Source organism: Corylus avellana, chromosome ca5 (genome assembly GCF_901000735.1).
Source record: "Corylus avellana chromosome ca5, CavTom2PMs-1.0".
NCBI lineage: Eukaryota > Viridiplantae > Streptophyta > Magnoliopsida > Fagales > Betulaceae > Corylus > Corylus avellana.
In genome coordinates, this window is record NC_081545.1 from 10,045,628 (window position 1) to 10,072,286 (window position 26,659).

The 26,659-nt window shown below is 37.3% G+C and overlaps 1 protein-coding gene across 1 annotated transcript in view; it reads right to left on the minus strand.

The window, feature by feature from the left end:
• Positions 1 to 514: 514 nt before the first annotated feature.
• The window catches only part of LOC132181743 (wax ester synthase/diacylglycerol acyltransferase 5-like), a 97,353-nt gene continuing 71,208 nt past the window's right edge, over positions 515 to 26,659 (minus strand). Inside the window, exons 2-3 of the mRNA XM_059594980.1 lie at positions 1,431 to 1,991; positions 515 to 727 (exon numbers count right to left, since the gene is read on the minus strand). Coding sequence (XP_059450963.1) covers positions 515 to 727; positions 1,431 to 1,991 — 774 coding nt within the window. The remainder of the gene's footprint in view (positions 728 to 1,430; positions 1,992 to 26,659) is intronic.

A 26,659-nucleotide genomic window follows, 5' to 3' on the forward strand; every position in this document is an offset into this window, starting at 1 on the left:
AAAAAAATGGCTTTCGTTGGGAAAGAGTCCAAGGTTTTAGAATTATTTCGATACTGAATGAGGCAGAATTCAAAGAGATTAGGTAAGAATAAAACCTAATAAATGAAGCAAATGGTTTGAACTATGTTATTATGATCAAATAAATCATTTGATCAAAAGCATAGAATCTCATTTAAATTAGGGTTAAAAACTCTTTTGCCCCTTAGGGTTTCAAAACTTAATTTTTTTTCTCCTTAGGGGTTTCATTTTTATTACCGGAGGTACCTATGGTTTTCATAAAGATCAAGATGGTATTTCCGTTAAAATTTCATTCAACATTTAACAGAACGTCACGTCAGCACCAATCAGATGTCGCTATGTGTCATATAATTTTTTTTTTTTTTTTTAATTTTTCAAAAAAATTATATTTAAAAAAAATGGAGGTGGCCGTCATCTGGCCGGTTTAGGGGTAGCGAGCCACCCCACGCCCGGGAAGTCACCGCTGTTAGGTAGAGCCAATCGCTTCTTTGCCTGTTTATCTGGTTGTATATATGGATCTCTCTTTTGGATTGCTGTGGGATCTCAAACCAATTCCAGGCCTCGAGCTAGCTTCATCAACTAGATCATCCTTGGGTTTGGGTTTGGCAAGCAGCGTATTGGATGCCTTTTCCTTCCCTGATGAGTTACTGGGTGAAGAACCACGACCATCAGAATGAGAGTGCCCCATTTTCAAACTTGAAAGGTTCGTCTGAAGATTTGATGCAATTAGTTTCTTGTGAGCAGATTTTAAGCGGGATTTGGTTCCATTTTGGCCCTCACTAGATCCGTTTTCATTTACCATCACTCCATCTTTGAGATTGATATCAAGAAGGCAGTTCTCCCAAACGGGCCAGATGGGTGGCGCCACCCCCAAATCGGCCAGATGGGGGTTTCCTGGCCACCCCTAGGGCCAAAGGGGGTGGCCAGCCACCCCCCAAATGGCCAAGAGCCACCCCCAAATTTTTTTTCGTTTTTTTTTTTTTTTTGTTAGAAAAAAATTAATTATATGACACATGGCGACATCTTATTGGTGCTGACGTTATGTTCTGTTAATTTTCGGACAGAATTTTAATGGAGGTACCATCTTGGTCTTTATGAAAACCACAGGTACCTCCGGTAATAAAAATGAAACCGTATGGGAAAAAAAATAAATAAAGTCTTGCAACCGAGCTAGGGGGCAAAAGAGTATTTAAAAACATAAAGAGTTAAATACTTTATGTTGAGAGTTAAATACTTTAAACCCAAATGGCTAATAAACATGACAGTTGGGAGTTATTGAAAAGTTCATAATTGATACCTAAAAAAAAGGGTTCATAATTGAAGATAAACTTGCTTTGTGCTAGTAGTGAATATGAATTTCATGAAAATCAAATGATCATTAGCTAGTTTGTGCTTAGACATGTTGATCTTACCAATCCAAGCTTAGCCTTTATGTGTTTGATACGATCAAGAGAGAATGTCATGGTTGATATTGTGATTGGCAGAAACACTACTCCTTCATCCCCCAACCTAATTGGTGTCCGATCGTCCTTAACCAAAGTGCTCTTCAAAATGCTCCATCCAAAATCCGATAGTGAGTTAGAGATCAAGGGAAAGATTTGAAACACTTTTGCAAGAGCACTTTTATTATCACTTTCTAGTTCTGTGTGTGGGCGTGACGGCAACTTTAAGGGAGCAGAAGGATGATCAGCACTTCGTAGAGCACCCATGAGAGAGTAGCCATCACCAAGCGAATGATGAAGCTTGAATATGATATTACCAGCTGCATTGCTTGTTGGATACTTGAATACGTGAACTTCCCATAGTGGTTTGCTTTGGGGAAAGTGATCCATTGCTACCTTTGACAAGTAGTCGTCAAGATATGCATCGTATGATGTGGGTGACAACCCGGCAGGGAAAATGGGGACATTAACATGGTCTTCAAGCTTCACTTCAACCCTTTTCCATTGTCTATCACCTTTTTGGTTTGTAACCTGTTTCAGAGTTCTCAGTATTAGTGGCACGTGATAAGATCGAGGTAAAGCAATAAAACCATCGAATCAACAATCAATATACTGTGCTTAAAAAATAAAAAAATAAAAAAATCAATATCATGAAAAGACTTTGCATTTGCTTTAACTTAATAACATGCTTAATTACACCAAAATAACTAGCAAATTTTGTTTTGTTTGTCATTGTAAACATGGCCTGTGTGGAGGCCCAACAGCCACAGGGTATTAAGCTTTGTCTATGAACCCAGCCAAATTAACACACTGCAATGAGATTAGTTAAGAGAAGAAGAAAAAGAAAAAGAAGAATATTAAAACTAGAAGAGAAAGAGGATTAATTGAACAATGTCTCCTCCAGGCTTTACTCCTCAATAAAATCTATTTTTAAGGCTTTTTCATCATTCTTTATAAATAAAGAAAGTGGAGACATGAAGAGAGAAAACGAAGAAAAAAAATAAATAAATAAGAAGCTTAGTGAAAAACTTATATACGACTCCAAACTACACCTATTCAACTGCCTAGATGTATCACTTAGAAGCAACAAAATAAGATCTCACTTAACAGTTAACAATCAACAAAATACAGATATGTAATGAATTTTAAGAACACAGATATTTGGTTACGAAAAGTAAACCATTTAGAGAACTCTCTAAATGTAAAACCTATCCGGAGTAGCCAAACTCAGGAAATCAATCCACTATAAGAAGAATAAGGAATACAAGAAGAATTACAAAACATTTGCAATTTACTCTCCCTTGCACACGACAAGCGACCCACTTGACTTCTATCGCAATAGCCCTTTCCAGAACCTCTCGCACAATTCTTCTATAAGATTTCCTTTCACCGAAACTCCAATTGGCTTCACGTATTTAATCTTCACTCACATAAACTAGAACAATATTTCTTTCTAATCTCTCTGTTTTAGCTCTCAAAATACGTACGTATATTAGGCAAAATAGTTTGTTTAAATAGAGAATAAAACAATAATTCAGCAGCCATGTCCAAACAGGGATAAGTGGGTGTCCGAACATGGCTAGGGTTACATATGCGTAACCATGTGGTGTCCGAACACCCAAGTCATGTGTCCGGACATGCCATGCAAAATGATCTTGCTGGAAATTGGGTTCGGACCCAGCTTCTGACGGTCCGAACCTACCTCTCAAATGTAGCTTGCTGGAAATTGGGTCCGGACCCAGCTTCTGGCGGTCCGGACCTCCCCTTCAAAAACAGCTTGCTGGATGTAGTGTCCGGACCCAACTTCTGACCGTTTAGACAGGCCCTTCACATTTGACTTGCTGGATTGTGTCCGGACCTGGCTTCTGATGGTCCGGACACTCCATTCAAAATGTGTTGTTTGGAAATTGGGTCCGAACCTGGCTTCTGGCGGTCCGGACAAGGCCTTCTAGAATCTTGCTTTCTGGACATGCTGAGGTGATCATTTTCAACAACTTACATGCAAACCGAATGTGCCAAAACCTAAACTAACAAACTCCCCCTTTGGCCATTCGGGGACAAAAATAATTATACATGAAAATGACACATCAACTCCCCCTTTTTGTCTTTGAAGGACAAAAGGAAGCACAAATAAAAAAATGGAATTCTAGAGTTAAAAAAAAAAAAAAAAAAACAACTCATTAAATCTGAAATAAGTAGACACAAAAACAAAAATAGTCCCATCACATAATGGTATTCGAGTTGTAAGCAAAGCAAACAAAAAATGAAAATTATTCTTGCCAAAAACTATCTTTGATATACTTCATATCTTGCTCCAAAGTTGTTAGGCGGGTGTTGATAGCTTCGATGCTTTGGCCTTGAGCTTGAAGTAAGTCAATTATTTTATTTAATTGACTGGAAACATCTGATGATCCCGAGGAGGACGCAGCTGGAGGATCTTGAACAATTGGAGGAGCATTGTTAGCTAGAAGTTTTGAGCCTTTACATTTGAAAAAAAAAATGAAATCAGAGAGAAAGAAAGAAAAAAATAACAAAACGAAAGAAAAAAAGAAACTTTTGGAACAGGCAAGTGCTTCGGCCGAGAGAGAGGAGGAGGAAATGGGAATAAGAAGAGATATCAGGTTTTTTTTTTAAAAAAAAAAACAAAATTAATTTAAAAATAAAACACAACTTGTATAGATATCCAATAACTCATGCATGTCCTTATGAATATCTTAACAATCCAGAGTGATCAATAACTACACACACCATAAATGTATCATATGCATTAATCATCCTTTTTTTGTGAATTCAGCCAAGTAAGCAATAACTCAGAAAACTCATGCGAGGGTGTAGTGTGTGAAAAACTCCCATTAAATAAGATTTCATCAGTGGAATGTAAATCTAGACAGACATTTAGCAAATAAAAGACAAATAGTTTGATTCAAGCCACAGTCAAACCTTATAATGTTAGGACCTAGAATCCCTCATCCGATACACTCCCCCTGAGACTTATCATTTAGTAACCATCTATTTCCGCAATGATTTGATCACTGATTCTTTCTATAGGGACATATAAAAGCAAAACTAAGTCATTTGAGCATATTTTATGCCCCTTTTTTTTTCTTTTTTTATTGAAGAAAATGTCGGAATTTTTAGGAGCTAGGTTCAACTGACTAGTTGATCAAGTGGATAGAAATGACATACCTATCTTTCAAAAAAATGTTTGATCCGAATTCCCAAACACATATCAAAAATACAAACTTAATGGGGGCATATAGTGCACAACTTCGAACATGAGAAAAAACTGACTCTTACTCCCTCAACAATCTTCAGAAGAACAAGGTAGATCATAAAACATATGAAGCATTAGATGTAAATTGCAGAATTATTGACCCCACTCAGATGTAAAATATTCATTTGAAAATAATACATGAGAAACTGACTACCGAACAGGAAAAAAATATCACAAAAATAACACAACCAAAGAACAGAAAACAAAACAAAACAAAATGCTCTAGAATAGTGACGGAAAAATATCAATATGCTTAATTTCTAGGCATGTTCTATATATACGATCATGAGAGATCGCATACACCAATAGCATTCTTGAGATACTCAAACCTAGATCCATCTAGGGGTTTTGTAAACAGGTCAGCTAATTGATATTCAGTAAGCATAAATTCAAGAGATACCACCTGGGTCTCCACCAAGTCATGGATGAAATGATGATGTATGTCAATGTGTTTCGTGCGTGAATGTTGGACCGGATTCTTCGAGATGTTTATGGCACTAGTATTGTCATAGTAGACAATCATCTTCCCTTGAGTAAATCCATAGTCCGCAAGAAGTTGCTTCATCCAGATTAGCTGTGTGCAACAGCTCCAAGTAGCTATATATTCGGCCTCAGCAGTAGAAAGAGAGATGGAGTTTTGTTTCTTACTCATCTAGGTGACCAAGTTTGTACCCACATAAAAACATCCGCCAGAAGTACTCTTTCGATCATCCGCATTACTGGCCCAGTCAACATCAGAATATCCTGCAAGCTCAAGATTTGTGTTAGTAGAAAAATAAATCCCAAAATTGATAGTTCTATTTACATACCTGAGGATCCGTTTAACTGCTGTCAGATGAGATTCCTTTGGATTAGCTTGAAATCGAGCACATACACCCACACTGAAAGATATATCTGGTCGACTAGTTGTAAGGTAAAGCAGACAGCCGATCATACTTCTGTATAAGATTTGGTCAACGGATTTCCCAGCCACATTTGCACTCAGCTTAACACTTGTACTCATGGGTGTGTGAGCATGACTTTTTCCATCCAATCCAAATCTCTTCACAAGATCTTTGGCATACTTTGGTTGAGACACAAAGATACCTTTGTAGGATTGTTGGACTTGAAAACCTAGAAAGTAAGTCAATTCACCAATCATACTCATTTTGAACTCTTGTTTCATTTCTGTAGAGAATTGATGAGCATGTGAGTCGACCGTAGAGCCAAAAATAATGTCATCTACATAAATCTAGACAATGAGTAGTTGGTTGCCTTTCCTACGGATGAACAAGGTACGGTCAGCTTGTCCTCGAATGAACCCATGTTCAAGAAGATAAGTTGTCAGATATTCATACCAAGCTCTCGGAGCTTGTTTCAATCTATAAAGTGCCTTTTTTAGCTTGTAAACATGTTTTGGATATGTTGGATCCTGAAACCCTTTTGGCTGAGCTACATACACTTCTTCTTGAAGGATGTCATTAAGAAAAGCACTCTTGACGTCCATCTGATACAATTTGATCTGAAGATGACATGAGATGCTCAGCAAAATTCTGATAGATTCCAATCTGGCTACCGGTGCAAACGTCTCATCAAAGTCCACTCCTTCAACTTGAGTGTATCCTTGAGCAACCAATCGAGCCTTGTTTCTTACCACTGTACCATGCTCGTCGGACTTATTCTTGAATACCCATTTAGTGCCAATGATATTCTGATCTTTTGGTCTTGGAACCAAATTCCATACATCATTCCGAACAAACTGATTGAGTTCATCGTGCATAGCAGCAACCCAACTCTCATCTTCTAATGCCTCATTAACTTTCTTTGGCTCAATCTGAGAAAGATAACAAGAATAAGAGACTTAATTAACCACCCTGTTTTGCAGTCGTAAACCTTCATTAACATTTCTCAGCAAATTTTCTCTAAGGTGATTAAGTTTGAATCTGGAGGATGGTACATGAGAGACCATGTTTGGAACTGGTGAAGGAATCATGTCTTCTGCAACTGAAGATATTGATGTACGGACTGCTGAAACATTCGGACTAGGAGGTTCATGAGTCTTATCAGAAATATCAACTTGCTCCCCTTCAACATGAGATTCTTCTTCTGCAAGATGATCCTTGGTAGTTTCATCATCGATGACAACATTGACTGATTCCATTACTGACTTGGTCCTTGTGTTATACACTCGACTAGCTCGACTTGCAGTGGAATACATAAGAAAAATTCCTTCGTCATTTTTTGCATCAAACTTCCCCAAGTTCTTCCTGTCACGAAGAATGTAGCACGTACTTCCGAACACCCAAAAATATTTGACAGTGGGTTTCTTGCCTCGCCATAGCTCATACGGTGTCTTGGTAGTTGTTGGTTTAAGAAAAACTCGATTTACAGTATGACATGCAGTATGGACTGCTTCTCCCCAAAATGTTATGCCAAATTCTTAGCATTTATCATTACTCTAGCCATTTCCTGTATGACTCTGTTTTTTCATTCGACTACTCCATTTTGTTGAGGAGTTATGGGAGATGAGAATTCTTGTTTGATACCTTGTTGAGCACAATAATCTTCAAAACTGGAATTCTCGAATTCTCTGCCATGATCACTACGAATTCGCTTGATGAGACAGTTTTGTTCATTTTGTATCTTATTGAACAAGATCTGAGCTTGTTCAAAGGCTTCAGATTTCTCTCTTAACAAAATTACCCATGTATATCGAGAGAAGTCATCTACGACCACCATAATGTATTTCTTGCCTCCCATTCTAGCTGTCCGTGTAGGTCCCATGAGATCCATGTGAAGAAGCTCTAAGTTTCGAGAGGTAAAAATACCTGAAGTCTTTTTGTGTGGAGTTCAAGTTTGTTTCCCCAATTGACATGGTCCACACTTTCCTTTATCAGCCTGATGAATCTTGGGTAAATCAGCTATGGCTTCTGTCTTTGAGACTTTGACCAGATCATGAAAATTTAGATGCCCCAGCCGTTGATGCCACAATTCTCCAGTGTCCAGGGTTGCCTTGTTGCATTTTATCTGAGAATTTGAGGAGAACCAATAGCAGTTGTCAACAGTGCATTTTCCTCCCATCAATCATTTTCCTTGAAAATAAAAAATGCTGCATTCTTTCTTAGAAAACTGAACTACTAAATCGTAATCACAAAACTGACTAATGCTCAATAAATTTGCCTTGAGTCCTTCAACATACAACACTTCTTGTGGAGTAGGAGCACCGAAAATTTCCACAATTCCTTAACCGATCACCTTCAATTTGCTGCCATCTCCATAAGTGATGCTTCCACCTCCTTTGCCTTCTTTAAGCTCTTTGAATATAGACTTATCACCTGTCATATGTTTGGAACAACCACTATCCAGAAACCACAGACATGAATTAAGCATACTTAAGGCAATATGAGCAACCAAGCATAGATGATCTTTCTTTTTAACCCAGACCTGTTCCTTTTGAGGAGGTATTTTCACATGATTGCCAAACAAATTAGGCATATCTTTTACATCAACAGAATTTGACAAAGCTGCTAACTTCTCACTAATAAGTTTCACTTGAGCATTTAAAACTTTTAGTTGATTTCCAATTCCAGGTTCATCTAGTCTAGGGATATTCTTTTGAGACCATGGTTGTTTAGCCCTAATTTGAAAACAATTTGGTCGAGTATGACCTTTGACACCATAGTGAAAACATGTAGGGATAAACTTAGAATTGAAGTTAGTCCTTACCGAAACCTTGAATTTTAACTTATTCTTCTTGGTCACATCTTCTGAGCTTTCTTTAGGTAAACACGAGTTCTCAATTACAACATCTTTCATTTTAGGTTTCACAAACATAATCTTAGAAGTGGTAGCAACATTTGAAGAAGAATTAACATGTTTATTAAAACCCAATCCAGTCCTATCAGATGAATGTTTCTGATTTCCTAACATTTGATTCAATTTATCACTAGAAAATTTCTTTAAATGATCATTTGAATCAGTCAAGTCCTTTTCCAGAGATTTAACTTTAGCAATCAATATGAGGTTTTCAGAAGTCAAGGTGTTTCGAATAGCTAGACATTCATCCATAGATTTCATTAATCTCTCTTTCTCAAGTTCAGCTTCTTTTAGATTTTTCAAATTTCTCCTATTCAGCTTGTTCACTTTATCACATTCCACAAACAAGTTATTATAAGCAGTTTGTAAATCCACCTCATCAACAGATTCGATTTCAGATTTGTTAAGCATATGAGGTGAGTTAACAACCTTATAATCGTTATCATAAGAAGCAGTAAAAGCTAAATAATTCACTCCTCCTTCAACTTCTCCTTCGAGTTTCTCATCATCCGACTCATCACTCTGAGTGACATTAAAAGCTTTACCTTTTGACATTTTCAGATTAGCACATTCAATTCAAATATGACCCCGACCCCCACATTCATGACATTTGCGTCCACTAGTAAACTTATCATTCTGATTAGTCTCTAAGTTCTCTCGTGGATTACTTCTAACTTCACCTCTAGGTTTCACAGGACCTTTTGAGTCTCGATTTTTAAAATTTCCATTAACGGGTCTAAAGAATTTTCTAAATTTTTTAGCAAATAGGGCAAATTCTTCATCATCCCCAGAATCCTCATCAGACGAACCACAAGAATTGACTTTAACATTTTTTGCCTTAAGAGCAATGTTTTTAGTTTTCTTGTTTTTGGGTAAAATTTGCTCAAAAGTTTGAAGGGAACCTACTAGTTCTTCTACTCTCATAGTATCTAAGTCTTTGTTCTATTGTATGGCAGCAATTTGAGGTATAAATCTCTCAGGTAAAGATCTTAAGATTTTTTTCACCACTTTTGCATCATCCATTTTCTTTCCTAAATTAATAGTAGAGTTTCTAATGACACTAAGCTTTGAATAGAATTCATCAAAAGTTTCATCTTCCTGCATTCTAATCTCCTTAAACTGAGAAACCAACATTTGAAATTTTGAAGTTCTAACCACCTTAGTTTCTTCATGTGTGATTTCTAAAGTTTTCCAAGCTTCCTTAGCTAACTCACATCTATAAATTCTTAAAAATTCCTCATTTGAAACAGAGATGTAAATAGCATTTATAGCTTTGTCATTCGCAGTAGCATTATTCTTTTCTTCCGTTGTCCATTCAACTATTGCTTTTTCTGGACGTGTCCATCCAGATTCAACAATATGCCATACATTAATGGATTTAAAGTATGCTCTCATAAGAATTTTCCAAAGCGTATAATTTATTCCGTCAAAGGCGAGAAGGGAATTAGGAGCAACAGTAAGTGACACTTGATATGGAGTGTAGGATCACACTCAGGAAAAAAATTACTTCATAGAGTGAACCCACTCTGATACCAATTAAAAAACCTATATACGACTCCAAACTACACTTGTTCAACTGCGTAGATGTATCACTTAGAAGCAACATAATAAGATCTCACTTAACAGTTAACAATCAACCAAATACAGATATGTAATGAAATTCAAGAACACAGATATTTGGTTACAAAGAGGAAACCATTTAGAGAACTCTCTAAATGTAAAACCTCTCTGGGGAAGCCAAACCCAGGAAATCAATCCACTATAAGAAGAATAAGGAATACAAGAAGAATTACAAAACCTTTACAATTTACTCTCACTTGCACACGACAAGCAACCCACTTGACTTCTACTGCAGTAGACCTTTCTAGAACCTCTGGCACAATTCTTCTTTAAGATTTCCTTTCATCGGAACTCCGATTGGCTTCACATATTTAATCTTCACTCACATAAACTAGAACAATATCTCTTTCTAATCTCTCTGTTTTAGCTCTCAAAATACGTACGTATATTAGGCAAAACAATTTGTTTAAATAGAGAATAAAACAATAGTTCAGTAGCCATGTCCGGATAGGGATAAGTCGGTGTCCGGACATGGCTAGGGTTACATATGCGTAACCACGTGGTGTCCGGACACCCAAGTCATGTGTCCGGACATGCCATGCAAAATGGTCTTGTTGGAAATTGGGTCCGGACCCAGCTTCTGACGGTCCGGACCTACCTCTCAAATGTAGCTTGCTAGAAATTGGGTTCGGACCCAGTTTCTGGCGGTCCGAACCTCCCCTTCAAAAACAGCTTGCTGGATGTAGTGTCTGGACCCAGCTTCTGACGGTCCGAATAGGCCCTTCACATTTGACTTGCTGGATATTGTGTCCGGACCCGACTTCTAATGGTTTGGACAGGCCTTTCAAAATGTGTTATCTAGAAATTGGGTCCGGACCTGGCTTCTGGCGGTCCGGACAGGGCCTTCTAGAATCCTGCTTTCTGGACATGCTGAGGTGCTCATTTTCAAACACTTACATGCAAACCGAATGTGCCAAAACCTAAACCAACACTTTGTTCTTCCCTTTTGGCGTGTTCTCCAACTCAAAGTTCTGCCTCTTCGATTCAATTAAAAAATAAAGTTTTAAAGAAAGATGTTGGGCCTAGAATAAGACTAATTCATTTTATCTTTCTTTTAAAATAAGCAATTCTAAGCAGAATTTAATCAGTTGTGTACTAATCAAAACTTGCAATGGGCCGGAACTAAAATTAATTGAATTTAGGGTAAAGTCCTCTTAACCTCCTCAAACGACCACCCCAATGACAATCTACCCTCCAAACTATCAATTGCGACAATTTACCCCACAAACTATCAAAACAATGACAATGTACCCCAAATTCTATCAAAATAACGAAATTACCCTTATTAAAATAAAAAGAAAAATACTAAAATTTATAAAAAAAAATAAAAATAAAAAGCAAAACAGAGGTGCTGGACAACCCTGGATGGTGGCCGGACTACCCCTAGGTAACTGGGGATGGTCCAGCCACCCACTAGGGGGTGGATCGGCCACCCCCGAGAGAAAAATCTAGGCATGCCTAATTAATCTTCATCTGAGAATGGATGTTAGAGACTGAAAAACTTCTTCGCAAGGGATTGTGAGACCCATGTCATGGCTGAAGCCAAATTCTTCTTCGGCTTGCTAGAGAAGGATTTGGAAATAAGGACGAGTCAAGTAAGAGATTGGGTCAATGACCCAGAAAATGACACAAAAATACAGAAATGGCTTATGTCTTCGCCGAAGGTAGATCAGAAATAGCTTTGTGTGAGGAGTGTTGTGGGGGTATTTAAGCTGTTTTGGGGTGGCCGAACCATTTAGAGGTGATTCAGCCACCCCTACTATATTTAGTGGGTGGCCGAACCACCAAAGCACCTGGGGGGGGTGGCAGAACCACCCCTTGCCACCCATGGGGTGGTTCTTTCACCCTTTTTTTTATTTTTTTTTTAACTTTTCTTTTTAAATTTTAAATTTATTTAATTTTTTTTCAAATTTTTAGGGATATTTTTGTCTTATTAAAAATTTTATAGAGATAATTTTGTTATTTTTCTATTATTGGGAGTAGATTGTTATTTATGTGGTAGTTTGAGGGGGTTAAGAGAACTTTACCCTTAAATCTAATAGTAAGAATAATATATAAAATATCAAAGAAATAGAGAGAGAGAGAGAGGGCACCATGACGGATGACAAGCATGGATTGAGCGGAAGGAATGAATCACTGAGCAATGATATGATGTCGATGTCGATGTCGGTGATTGGAACTTCAGTTTCCAAGACATCAACAATAGATCTAGATAACAAAGAGCTATTCAAGTATTGTCCGCTTGGACTCACTGGCTCCAATCCTTCATTCAACTCCATAATGCTTGGACTCTCTGGCCCTCAATGCTCTTGCACTCCCACTCCGATAAGTAATTTAGTATTTAAATCGTAAACACTTGCACACAATATTTAAAGAAGAATGATAAGAACCATCTTTTTATTCTCTTTTATTATCTTAAAGCTGATATAGCTTTCAAAATCACCATTGAATCAACATTCAAGTATGATTCATCTAAAATTTAATGATGATTTTAAAAACCACATCAACTTTAAGAGAATAAAAATATAGTACATAGCATTACTCATATGCTCTAACCATTTAGAGTTAGAGCATATATATTAGGGGCTGGTCTAACTAGGGGCCGGTCCTTAATTAAAAATATTAAAAGATAATAAAGTAAAATATAGCTACTCCTTGATTCTTGAACCGTACCCTTCAATCATTTTAATTGTCAATTAATTGGGATTTTCTGTCAAGATTGAAAATGGAGAATGAAGAGTTTATTGCATTAATGATTCAAGTGTTACAATTAGCAAACTAACTTAACAACTACTAGGTAGCTAACTAAGCATCCGTTTATTTCGACACAAAATCTTATTTATAGGAAAATGTTTTCAACGAAAAATATTTTTTTGAAAATTGATTTTCCAAAAAACATTTTCCAATGTTTGACGCATACAAAAAATCACAATTTACAATATTGTCCCAACCGGGTCCCAACAGCGACCTCACTAGGTCTAGTGAATCTCGACCGGCTCTTGACGAAGTCCCAATGGTCGTTCAGTTGGGTCCCAGCAAAGTACCAATGGTAGTTCGACCGGGGCCTTTTGAATCCCAACCGGGTCCTGGCCGTTTCTCGATCGAGTCCCAGTGGTGCGAGACCAAGTCCCGGTAGTGGCCATAATTACCATGTCCCAGGAAAGGCTAGATAGTAGCCTGACAAGTTCTGATCGAGTCCTGGCAGAGTCCCAACTAGGTTCCCTCGAAGTCCGAGCGGTGGCTCGACGAGTCCAGATCAAATCCCTCAAGGTCCATACTATGTCTTGATTGGGTCCCAGCAGGGTCTTGACCGTGTCCCGATAGGGTCCAGGTGAAATCTGGGCGGGGTCTCGACGATGTCTCGGTTGGGTGTGTCGATTTGAGAATAAGATGCTCTAACTTGAAAAATAGTTTGCTGCTTTTAAAAACGAAATCTATTTTTCCAAAATTAAAAAGGCTTTTTGTAGTCAAACTGAAAATATTTTATCCTAAATATTATTTTCAGTCGCACCAAACACTTAAAAATACGAAAAACAAAAATTATTTTACGAGTCTAAGATAACAACAATCTGCCACCTGTCTAACTAATTTCCTGTTGATTCACCACGTGTTACTGCAGTGCTCAATATTTGGTTTCACCTGATTAATTGCTATTGGTTGTTGGTTGTTACACGTCCCAAATTGTAGACAAAGTGGCCATGCATAAGGATTTATTGGCTCTAACCCTTCCTTGAACTCCATAATTGTTTTTGTTTTTTTTTTTTTTTTTTGAATAAAAGAGCTCACTTTATTGTAATAATCAAGCAGGGATTACATCTTTCCCATAAGCAATAAGCCTCTTAATACAGTTTGGTGGATTTGAAAACCACAACTCGTCCCTATTTTGTGTTATAGCTAATCTGGCTAGCTCGTGAGCTACCTGGTTTGCTTCCCTGTGAACGTGAGAAAAGGTCCAGTGAGAGAATCCTCGAACAGTTGATCGTATCCCATCAATAATGTTTCCCTTCTTGCTCCAATCTTGTTCATCAGAGTTCACCCCTTCCACTATGACTTTCGCATCTCCCACAAATTTAACCCAGTCATATCCCAGGTTACGGCAGATTTGAGTCGCTTCTAGAGCAGCATGGGCTTCAGCATCCGTGGGCTCTAAGTATCCCATTCTGGAACAACATCTCGCAGCCATTAGATCACCTACCGAGTTCCGGACAATCACTCCCATACCCCAAATCCCTCGTGGACGATCAACTGAAGCGTCCCAGTTGGCCATAATCCAGCCTGTTGGAGGGGCAAGCCACTGTAACTGACGACCAGTTTCTCATGTTGTATGAACCATTGCATGCGCGACATTGTAGCTTAAACGGGCTGATTGCATATGACGAATAATCTCTGCCGAATGCCAAAAATTACCCCCGTACACCAGATCATTCCGACGTAACCAAATCCGCCGTGCGATGCCCACAAATTGCATAAATTCCTCCGCATCACATCGTTGTAGCATCTTCTCAACTAATAAAAGGAAGTTTGGTTCTCGGTATGAGCATTTCTGAAAAATTCTGGCTCCCTCATTCCAGACATCCATGGCCGAAGGGCAAAGCCACAGAATATGTATAGTTGTCTCCTCCTCGTGCTCACATATTGGACATTTCGGTGATTCAATGATTTTCCGTTTGAAAAGATTCGCTCGGGTGGGTAGGATATCATGACACGCCCTCCACATGAAATTCTTCTCAGGATTCGGTATTGGCAGGTTCCATAATTTCTCCCATACCCCACTTAGTATATTTCCAGATGAGCCCATTGCTTTTCTCGCCATTTCAATTTCATGTTGCATATGGTATGCACTGCGTACAGAGAAGATACCCTTAGCTGTACCCCTCCAAATAAGAAAATCTGGTTGATCACTGCCAGTAATGGGTATAGACAAAATAAGCTGTGCTTCGTTGGGGGAGAATAATTGATTCACCAAATTCGCATTCCACCACTTTGTTTCTCCGTCGATAAGCCTGCGGACCTTTGCGGTGGGATCAAGTCCACAAGGCTGAGAATGTAATTTAAAAGTGGAGAATTTCAGTATCCATCTATCTTGCCAAATGCAGATATTTTCTCCATTGCCAACTCTCCAAATTAGCCCTTCCCTAAGCAAATCACAAAAGCCCTGAATGCTACGCCATGCAAACAAAGATCGCTTACCTGGTTGTGCTTCTAGGATTGAACTGTCAGGAAAATACTTTGCTTTCATTATCTTGGCAATGAGACTATCCGGCATCTTCCACAATCTCCAACATTGTTTAGCGAGTAGAGCCTTATTAAAATTATTGAAATCTCTAAACCCCATGCCTCCCTGCCGCTTTGACAATCCCATACGACTCCAACTCATCCACGAAATTCGCCTTTCTTTGTCCTTTTGACCCCACCAAAAACTTTGCATAAGTGAACTAAGCTCCGAACATAGAGCCTTCAGAAGGCGAAAGACGCTCATGCAATAAGTTGGTATGACTTGGACAACCGCCTTTAATAAAATTTCCCTTCCCGCCTGAGAAAGAAATTTTAGTTTCCAGTCCTGCAGGCGTTTCTGCACCCGTTCAATAATATTCCGAAAAGCGGTTAGAAGGAGGGAAGCCCCAAATAAGTATCATACTGTTGTGTGGCAGGGATCCTAGCAAGCTCCATGATCTGAGATTTTTTTGCCGGAGGCGTATTTTTGCTGAAAAATATCGCCGTCTTGTTTTGGTTCATCTTTTGTCCCGAAGCAACCTCATACATGTGTAACAAATTTGTCAAGTTGCTCCACTGTGCGACAGTTGCCCTGCAAAAAAGTAAACTATCGTCTGCAAACAGAAGGTGAGATATAAGGGGCCCCCGTTTGGATGTGGGGACTCCCTCCAACAAGCCATCACGATTAGCTCTTGTCAGCATAGCACTAAGCGGCTCCGCACAAAGAAGGAACAAATAGGGGGAAATAGAATCCCCCTGTCGAATACCCCGTGACGGAATAATATTGCCACAAGGTGTTCCATTCACTAGGACTGCATATTTTGCAGACATAACACACATCATGATCAGTTTTATCCACCTACCCTCAAAGCCCATCCGCCCCATAACTGCTTCCAAAAATCGTCATTCTACCTGGTCATAGGCTTTACTCATGTCCAGTTTAACTGCCATGAAACCCTTGTTACTCCTCATACCCGTATGCATGGTATTGAGTGTTTCATATGCCGCTAGGATATTGTCGGATATCAGCCGACCCGGAACGAAAGCGCTTTGAGATGGAGAAATAATCTCTGGGAGAATTTTCTTCAATCTATTGGCTAGAACTTTAGAGATTATTTTATATAGCACATTACACAAACTGATGGGTCGAAAATCCGTGACGCACGACGGATTTTCAGTTTGGGAATAAGAACTATATGGGTTAAGTTCAAAGCTTCAGGCATAATTCCAAAATTAAGGGTATGAAGGACAGCTTCACATACCTCATCCCCCACAATCTTCCAATTTATTTGGAAGAAATCTGCTGTAAATTCGTCCGGACCCGGTGCATTGAGAGGACTCATTTGAGTAAGTGCCGCATAAACCTCCTCTTTTCTAAAAACCTTTAGTAAATCAGCATTCATTTCTATGGAAATACAGGGTGTAAGGCTTTGAAGACAAGGATCCAATTCTCCTTCCCTCCCTGCCGTGAACAAGCCTTCAAAATAATTAACAAAAGCCTTCTCCACGTTATTGGGTGTATCCCATTGATTACCCATTTCGTCAATGATTTCGTCAATAAAGTTCCTTCTTCTTCTAGCATTGGCACACTCGTGAAAGTACCTTGTATTATGATCCCTGTTGATGAGCCATGCCTCTTTTGCCCTTTGCCTCCACCGGGTATCCTCTTGGTCTAAGAGATGTTGGAGTTCACGTTGAAGATTTTTTTCCTGCTCCCATGCCTGAGTTCCTTCCCTCCCAGTGAGCTCCAAGATTCTGCCCTTCAGCCAAGCCATTTGTCCCCCAGGGTCTTTTATATTTTTCTGCCAGGCAATCAGCTGATTTTTGCAAACATTTAATTTTTTCTCCACCTTATTCCACTGGCCCACATGTGCGTCTACAGACCCCCATGCTTGTTGAATTAAATTTGCATATCCCTCCACTAATGCCCACCGAGCCTCATGCCGAAAATTTTTATTTTTTTTACGTCCCCCCATTTTTCCTTGTAAACACAAAAAAATTGGTAGATGATTCGAGCCCAACGCCAATTCCACATTAATCTCTGCCTCCGGGAAGAGGTCCCTCCCTTCTTGGTTCGCCACCCCTCTATCCAATTTTTCTTTTATAAGATCCATCCCATCTCTGCGGTTACTCCATGTATATTTGGGCCCAAACCAACTGAGCTCTGTTAGTTCACATTCCACAAGAGCTTGTTGAAAGCCCCTCATCTGACTCCTATTTCTATTACGTCCACCCCATTTCTCAGACTGATTAAGGATCTCATTAAAATCTCCTACGCAAACCCATGGAAGTGGATTAAATTGAGCCAAGATTTTTAAGAGTTCCCATGATTCACTTCTTCTGTTTGCTTCGGGATGTCCATAAAAACCGGTGAACTTCCATTTAATACTATTCGGATGCGCTTGAATTTCAGCGTTAATATGGGATTGACTAAAATTCTAAATTTCCACATTAATCTCTTCTTTCCATAGCACCGCCAAACCTCCTCCCTTCCCAATACAATCTACAACAAATAATCCAAAATAACCAAGGTTACACCTGATTAATTCCATTTTATTGCGACGAAGTTTGGTTTCCATGAGGAAAACCAAAGAGGGATTTTTTTCCTTCACCAATCGGCGAAGGTCTCGAACTGCACGAGGGTTCCCAAGCCCTCGGCAGTTCCAGCTCAAAAAATTCATACTGGTTGGCGGGGCTGTATTACAGCCGCCGCCGTTCCTGATCCATTTATAGTCAAATTTCCAGTTACTTTACGTCCCTTTTCCACTGGGTTTCCATCTCCCGCCAGACCTCTCCTTTCACTACAAGAAATTTGCTCATTAGCGGCGACCCAAAGTCGCCGCTAATGAGCAAAACGTCGCCGCTATTGATCAATAGCGGCGACCCTTGGCCGCTATTCAGTTGCTGGTATTAATCCGCCACTGATGATCAATAGCGGCAACATCTGGGGTCGCCGCTAATGACTTTTTTTGTTGCCGCAAAAAAAGCTTGAAATGGGCCTAGAGTCGCCGCTGATGATGGTCAATAGCGGCGACCATCTGGGTGGCTGCTATTGACTATCAATAGCGGCGACCTTCTAGGTCGCTGCTACTGATAATCAATAGCGGCGACGTTATAGGTCGCTGCTATTGGCTATCAATAGCGGCGACCTAGATGTCGCCGCTATTGATAATCGTAAAAAAATAAAAAAATCATTAGCGGCGACCTTGAGGTCGCCGCTAATGATATTTAAAAAAAAAAAAAAAAAGACCTGCTTATAATAGATGTTATTATATAACAGTTATGAGAATTACATCTTTGTTGACCCTAATACATAAGCATTAGGGTCGACTTTTGAGGTATCTTCAGCGTCCACTCTATTCGTCATCAAGTTTAATTTTTTATTTATTTTTTTGATTTACGACCGACTCTTTAGGGTCGACTTTTGTCGACCCTAATACACAAGCATTAGGGTCGACTTTCAAAGTCGACCCTAATGAGGTATCTTCAGCGTCCACTTAGAGTGGACGCTATTCGTCATCTATTTTAATTTTTTATTTATTTTTTTGATTTACTACCGACTCTTTAGGGTCGACTTTTGTCGACCCTAATACATAAGCATTAGGGTCGACTTTAAAAGTCGACCCTAATGAGGTATCTTCAGCGTCCACTTAGAGTGGACGCTATTGGTCATCAATTTTAATTTTTTATTTTAATTTTTTGATTTACTACCGACTCTTTAGGGTCGACTTTTGTCGACCTTAATGAGGTATCTTCAGCGTCCACTTAGAGTGGACGCTATTGGTCATCAATTTTAATTTTTAATTTTTTTTTTTTGATTTACTACCGACTCTTTAGGGTCGACTTTTGTCGACCCTAATACATAAGCATTAGGGTCGACTTTAAAAGTCGACCCTAATGTGGTATCTTCAGCGTCCACTTAGAGTGGACGCTATTGGTCATCAATTTTAATTTTTAATTTTTTTTTTTGATTTACTACCGATTCTTTAGGGTCGACAAAACATAAGCATTAGGGTCGACTTTAAAAGTCGACCCTAATGAGGTATCTTCAGCGTCCACTTAGAGTGGACGCTATTGGTCATCAATTTTAATTTTTTATTTTAATTTTTTGATTTACTACCGACTCTTTAGGGTCGACTTTTGTCGACCTTAATGAGGTATCTTCAGCGTCCACTTAGAGTGGACGCTATTGGTCATCAATTTTAATTTTTAATTTTTTTTTTTTGATTTACTACCGACTCTTTAGGGTCGACTTTTGTCGACCCTAATACATAAGCATTAGGGTCGACTTTTAGAGTCGACCCTAATGATGTATCTTCAGCGTCCACTTAGAGTGGACGCTATTAGTCATCTATTTTAATTTTTTTAACTTTTTTTTATTTTACTACGGACTCTTTAGGGTCGACTTTTGTCGACCCTAATAAATACGCATTAGGGGCGACTCTTAGAGTCGACCCTAATGATGTATCTTCAGCGTCCACTTAGAGTGGACGCTATTAGTCATCTAATTTTAATTTTTTTAATTTTTTTTTATTTTACTACGGACTCTTTAGGGTCGACTTTTGTCGACCCTAATACATAAGCACTAAAAGTCGACCCTATTGAACTTTTTTGTGATTTTTTTTTTTGTTTTTTTTTGTTTTCCCAGCTTATAGCGTCCACTTAAGTGGACGCTATTTGTTAATTATTAGGGTCGACTATTATGGACCCTAAAAGTTTTTTTTTTTGCCGCTTAAATTTTTCCCGCCCCTCGGATAATTCCCGCGCGTGTATTAGGGTCGACTTATTAGCGTCCACTATAAAGTGGACGCTAATAGTGCAATTTTCGACCCATTATTAGCGTCGGCTATTAGGTGGACGCTAATACTGAACTATTAGGGACGACTTTCAAAGTCGCCCCTAATAGTTCAGTATTAGGGGCGACTTTTTAGTCGCCCCTAATGAACAACTTTCTTGTAGTGATTGTCCCTGCTAGAATTCTCGGTTAAGAAAGTTGGGATGCAATTTTGACTTCCTTTAATCTAATCAATGTCAAAATCAAATATACTCAAAATGGCTTGTCATCGTGCAAAAATCTGTTTGGATGCAATGTTTTGAACATCTTTTTCTAAAACATGCTTAGCACTTTTGCAATCAACTCTTACTAAGAACTTTTGATTCAAAAGATCATCTTGAAACTTTGAAATACACAATACTATAGATAAAATCTCTTTTTTAATAGTACTATAATTACATTGTGCTTGGTTCCAAACTCCAGAATGAAAATGAACAATTTGCTCAGATTGACTAGAAGTAGTTTTCTGTAAGAGAATACCACCATAACCAACATCGGAGGCATCTGTTTGAACAATTTTGAATGAATTGACTGTAGGAATACCAAGACAAGGGAGTGTCTTGACATATTGTTTGATTTCTTTGACTACAGAAGTGTGAGCGGATGTCCAAGGAGGAGGATTATCTTGGAGTCTATCAAACAATGGTTTGAACTGTTTTCTAAGATTTTGATAGAAATCTGCAACATAATTGAGAAGATGGGTTTTCTCAAGGATTTCATCAGGAAATTTGTCCGCAAATTGGATAACTCTGTCAATAGGGCTCACTTTGGATTCATAGATATTGTATCCATGAAGTTGAATTTTTATTTGGAACAATTTTACTTTAGAGGTAGAAACTAAAAAACCATTGACTTTGATGATTTCTAGAAACATTTTCAGATGTTTCCCGTGCTGATCAACTAACTTGAAGAAGATGAAGACATCATCAATGTAATAATCTATGGAGAAATTACTAAAAGGGTTGAATATCCTGATTCATTATATTTTGGAATTCACTAAGCACATTTTTTAGACTAAATGTCATCGCATTCCACTCATAATGACCAAATTAAAAGGGTAACAAACACAGTTTTATGCTTATCCTATTCATGAATTAGGATTTGCCAAAATCCACTTTTCATGTCAAATTTTGAGAAAATTACTGCTTGACTCAGTCTATTAATCTAATCTCTTTTGTTTGGAATAAGGTACCTGATCCATTCCAAAACTTTATTGAGAGGTTTGTAATTGATTACTAGCCTTAGTGTTCCGCTTTCTATTTCAGCATTTTTTTGGATATAAAAAGCTGGACAAGACAAAGGCGATTTACTTTTTCTGATTATTCCTTTGCTCAATAAATCTTTTATCTCATTTTGACAAAATTCCAAAGTTTCTTGACTCAGTTGAATGGGTCGGGCTTTGGTAGGGGTATTTCACTAAGTTCTTTAGTGTAAGGAAGGGTGACTATGTGTTTCTTCCCATGCCAGAAGGCGTTGGGAAGATCAGAACTGACTTATTGTTTTAACATTTCAGTGAAAACTTCAATTTTTTGTTGAAGAATTTTACTATTTAACCGTTCTTCAATTCTTTTGAAATTTATCTGTTCTTTCAGGAAATTGACTTGTTGATTATTGCATTTTATCAAGTTAATGGATTTTGAAACAGAATTTCTTCTAAAAGCATTTAACTCACGAATCTCAGGTTTTGTTAATTTACTTGTTCACCAAATGGGTAGGTAGAAACTCCATCATTATCTGTCGTAAGAGGATACAACAAAACAATGAATGGAAGGCCTAAGATGACTTTATCAGTCATGGTTTTTACCCGGACAAATGATGTTTTGAAACAAACATTGTCTTGACATATGTGAGCTTTAGAGATTTTATAACTAATTTCCATTTCACTACCGTTTGCTGAACGAAATGACTCAGTTGTTTTACTGTAATATTTGGTAGGAATTATTCCTTCTTGAATACATTTTAAATCTGTGCCCGAATCTATCAAATCATTGAGTATTAACTCATAATCTTTGATAACAATTTTGACTTTTGAGTGCCATTTTTTATGCTGAATGTGATTGATTGTGTTTAAACAAGATTGCTCAATTTGTTTTTTTACTATCAGAATTATCTTTTTCAGTCTCTTGACTGGGTTGATTAGTTTTACTATATTGTTTTTTAAGACATCTATATCATGGCTTATTATTCGATTTCCATTTTTTAATATCCTGATTTCTGTTTTTATCTGACTAATCTCATTGATTCGATTTCCATTTTACTTCTTTTTTTTTTTTGTTTTTATCAAATATGCTCGAGGTTGAACTAAGACTTATTTTTGTTAAAAGGGAGTTTTTCTCGTTTCTTTTTTTTTTTGTTAAAAGGCTGTTAAATTTTTTTAAGTATTAGGATTTCAACTCAGGGTCTTCAATTTTACTTATTAACTCGATCAACATTTCTTCTTGTTCTTCGTGTCTATTTATATATAGTATTGACTGTTTTACAACAATTATCTTTACAACCAAAGTTTATATCTGGTGAATTTGATTGAGTTACTATGTTGAGTTACTAGATGAACTGGTTACTGAGACGTTATCTTCATTGTCACTAGAATATATCAATGTTTCTTAATTCTAGGATATTGGCAAATTTTTCTTTTTCTTCACTTGATATTTTTAATTGTTTAATGGCATTTTTTCCTTTGCAATCGTTGGCAAAGTGTCCAAGTTTTCCACGTTTGAAACATTTTATTTTACTCATATCAGTTTTTTGTTTTCTTTGTCCTTTTTGATAATTTTTTGACCAGTTTTTTCTTGGTTTATTCTTTTTGTAGAAATCATTTTTCTCAAAATATTTCGTTGGTTTGTGGCTTCTCTTGTGATAAACTTCTTTATTCTTGTGTTTTCGTGATGGACTGGTGCTATAGAAGGTTGGCCATACTGTTCACATAAATTACCCATTTCATATAATATTTGGCCTTTTGTTTATCTTTACTAATTTTCATATCAATGCACATTTTTAATAATTCTTTTTCGATGGCGCTTACTATTTTACCAGATGTGAGAATATCATTATGGATTACATTGTTTTCATTACTTAAGACTCGTCTAATTTTGTGAGCAAATAAGTTTGGCAGACCATTAATGAATTTTTCTTTCCAAAATGGCTTATTACTATCGTCTCTCAACATAACTCTAGAGATGAATACATCCTTGTACCAGCTTAAATTACTTAAGGTTGGACACCTAAGGTTACTAAGTTGATCATGAATTCTTGACGCAATATGACTAGGGGTGCCAATGAAATGTTCTATTATGGTGAAAAGCAATGTGTTAGCTGCATTTGGGGTTCCCATTCCCGAATTTTCATCAAAGATAGGAAGTCCTTCCTAATATCTTTGAACAACATGTTTAATGTTGACTCTTGATTCTTGAGTGAGATGTTTTTCCCACCAAGATCTTATTATACCAATAAAACCTGTGGCTAACAAATCAATAATTTATGGTTCACTAATTTCATGGTTTGTTGATGCAGCGTGACTTGGGGGATCGCTGGGATGAACAACTAGAAAGGAACAATTCTTCTTAAAAACCTTGAGTCTATCAAGGATTTAAGGAAATATACCAAAAATGTTAGAGTCTATCTAGAGTTTGAATAAAAAGATAAAAGAAACTCAACTCTAAGTATTCTTATTCATGAAAACTAAATAATAATTAAAAGCTACGTTCTGGAGGTTAAAAACATGTATTTATAGCCCCAAACTCCTAACCCTAGTAGTAAAAAGAAATTAAGTCGGTTTCTACTTCTACGCTGGCCGTTCGGACGGAACAAACCTCCCTTTGGACAGTCACTAAATAAAACTGGAAATTAAATACGAAATACGCTAGCCGTTCGGACGGAACAAACATCCATTGAGACGGTCCCCAAATAAACTAGAATTTAAGTGCGAAACTGAAACAATAACATAAGTGTTTGAACGGCCTTCAAACGGGGCTTCCCAACGGATGCCTCGGGAATCATTATGGGGAGTTTCCGCAAGTTGCACGTCCGGACGGACTTCTGAATGGCAGTCCCTGCGACTGCTTGTTCCAGCTCTTCCGCACGCGTCTATCTTGACCCCTTTTCATGGCACTCCGATCTACGTCATTTGTGCTATAACTACTAGCAACCATGGACATATGTTGTCACTTGTTTATTATCTGTTGTTCAGATAAATCGTCAATGTTCTATTCATAGAGTTTATATGAAGACGCATAAAATTGACTTTGGAAATTTCTTTCTTCAAATTGGAGGTGTTGGCCTTGTGTACCGATTCTTTGTTAAACTAGTTGGGGTTAGTTTAGAATTTTTTATTCTTTTCAACTCAAGGTTTTGGAAGCCTTTTCAATTTTATTTACTTCATCATCAGGACTAGATTCCATTGTGGTTTCTGAGTTTTCTGTATCGGAGTACTGTTGGGTGTTCATCATCTTTAGTACTGTGTGAGAAGTACTTGCTTCTGGGATTCCGGATTTAGTTAAATCAGTTCTTGAATGTTATCTAATTGTTTATCTATGGTGTTTTAACATTGATTTGCATAATTGTTTTGTTCAAGGATTCTTTTAAATTCTGTGGGCTTATTGTCAGGTGCTTTGTCAGGTGATTTGAATGGTGAAGCAATTACCTTTTGACTCATGTAATCAATTATTATTGTTTCTAGGGGAGGATGACCAGAGGTTACTATAGTTTCATCATGTTTGTTTCATTTGTTCATTGTTTTTAAATGTTTTACCTCTGCATAGTAATTTTCAATAAAATCAAAAAAGAATATTTCAGTTTTTACTTCTTTCATGAAAGATTGCCATTTACCAAGTATATCTTTCTTTTGCTCTAAAGTATGACTTTCTCTGTACACTTTTCTTTTTTAACTATTTTCTTCTGACTCAAGATCTTCATGTAGTCGTTTGTAGTTTATTTTTAATTTTTTACTCAATTGTTTGTAAGTGAAAGTTTACTGGAGGAGTTACTCCAAAATCAGTTTGGGTGGGAGAAGTTGGCTCATTTTCTAGAGTTTGCCCATTTTCTTTCCCAGTTTCAAAGAGGATGTCTCCAAAAGGTAAAACCTTGTTAATCCAAAGCAGTCATAAGAATGCTAATAGAAGAGTTCCTCAAACTATTAAATGGTCAGATATTAATCTACCAAAGGAATGGTATTTGATCAATGAGAGTCATCCAATAAATGTGCAAAACAACCTAATAAATCTTGATTATGCCCAACCATATTTTTATGGAAATGCTAAAAAATAAATAAATAAATAAAAATTGGGTCGGATTCACAGAAAGCGACCTAATTAATGTTTTGACATGGTGCCCATTCTCTTCATTACCGTCCATTGCTTTTTCAGTGCGCCACGAACAAATTCGTTTATGGAAATAAATGCAATTTCAGATTGAAAAACTCTTAACAGATAAATATAATAGTTTATGCGGAATTAACAAATATTTAAATATACGCAAACAATCACTAAAATATGAACAATCACACACAAGGATTTTGATAACGAAGATGAAACTTTTTAGAAACCGATGAAAAGTAAAACCTCTCTGGGACAGCCAAACCCAAGAAATCACTATCAAAAGATTATTAAGAGATTACTGACACTAGGAACAATTACAAACCGATGCAAGATCTTGACTCTGTAAGATCGAACAAGCCTCCAAATCGCCTCCACGTTCACAATCTTCTTCAACGTGATTCTTCTTTACCTTACCCTTCCGATAGACTTCTCAATGACGCTCAATCAAAGCTAACACAAATCCTTTACAAGGAATAATAAGGCTCACAATAATTGATCACTCAAGCACAGCCTCTCACGAACTCTAGGGTTCTAAAATTTGTGACTTTCTCTTCTATAAAGATGTATTTATAACACACTACAAAAAAAGGAGTTTTTTTGACATGGCAAACAGTAACAAATTTTTGCCACGTCAAAACATTTTGATGTGTCTAAATAGACACGTCAAAAAAAATATTATTGACGTGCTGCATTGTAACACGTCAAAAGTTTTTGACGTGTTAGATTGACACGTCAAAAACTTTCGTAAATAATATTTTACCATTAATTTGTGAATAATTAGGTAATAATTAATATCAAAAATATGTATTAAAAAATAATTAAATTTAATTGGCATAAAAAATTAAATTTGATTGGTGAGGAAAATTAAGTTTATGATATTAGTATAAATTACTTTGTATATATGTATATATATATATATATATATATATGCATGCGTAATCATTCTAGCTATATATTGTGTACCAATTAATATAATTATCACATGCATGCATATAAATCAACCATTACATTAATATTAATTTGAACATGATATTATCATGCATAAATCAGTCTAGTAATATTAATATGATAGCCATATTAATTTTGTAAAAATATATAAAACATACTGAATACATTTGTTTTATAAGATCCGCAAACTTCACATGAACTC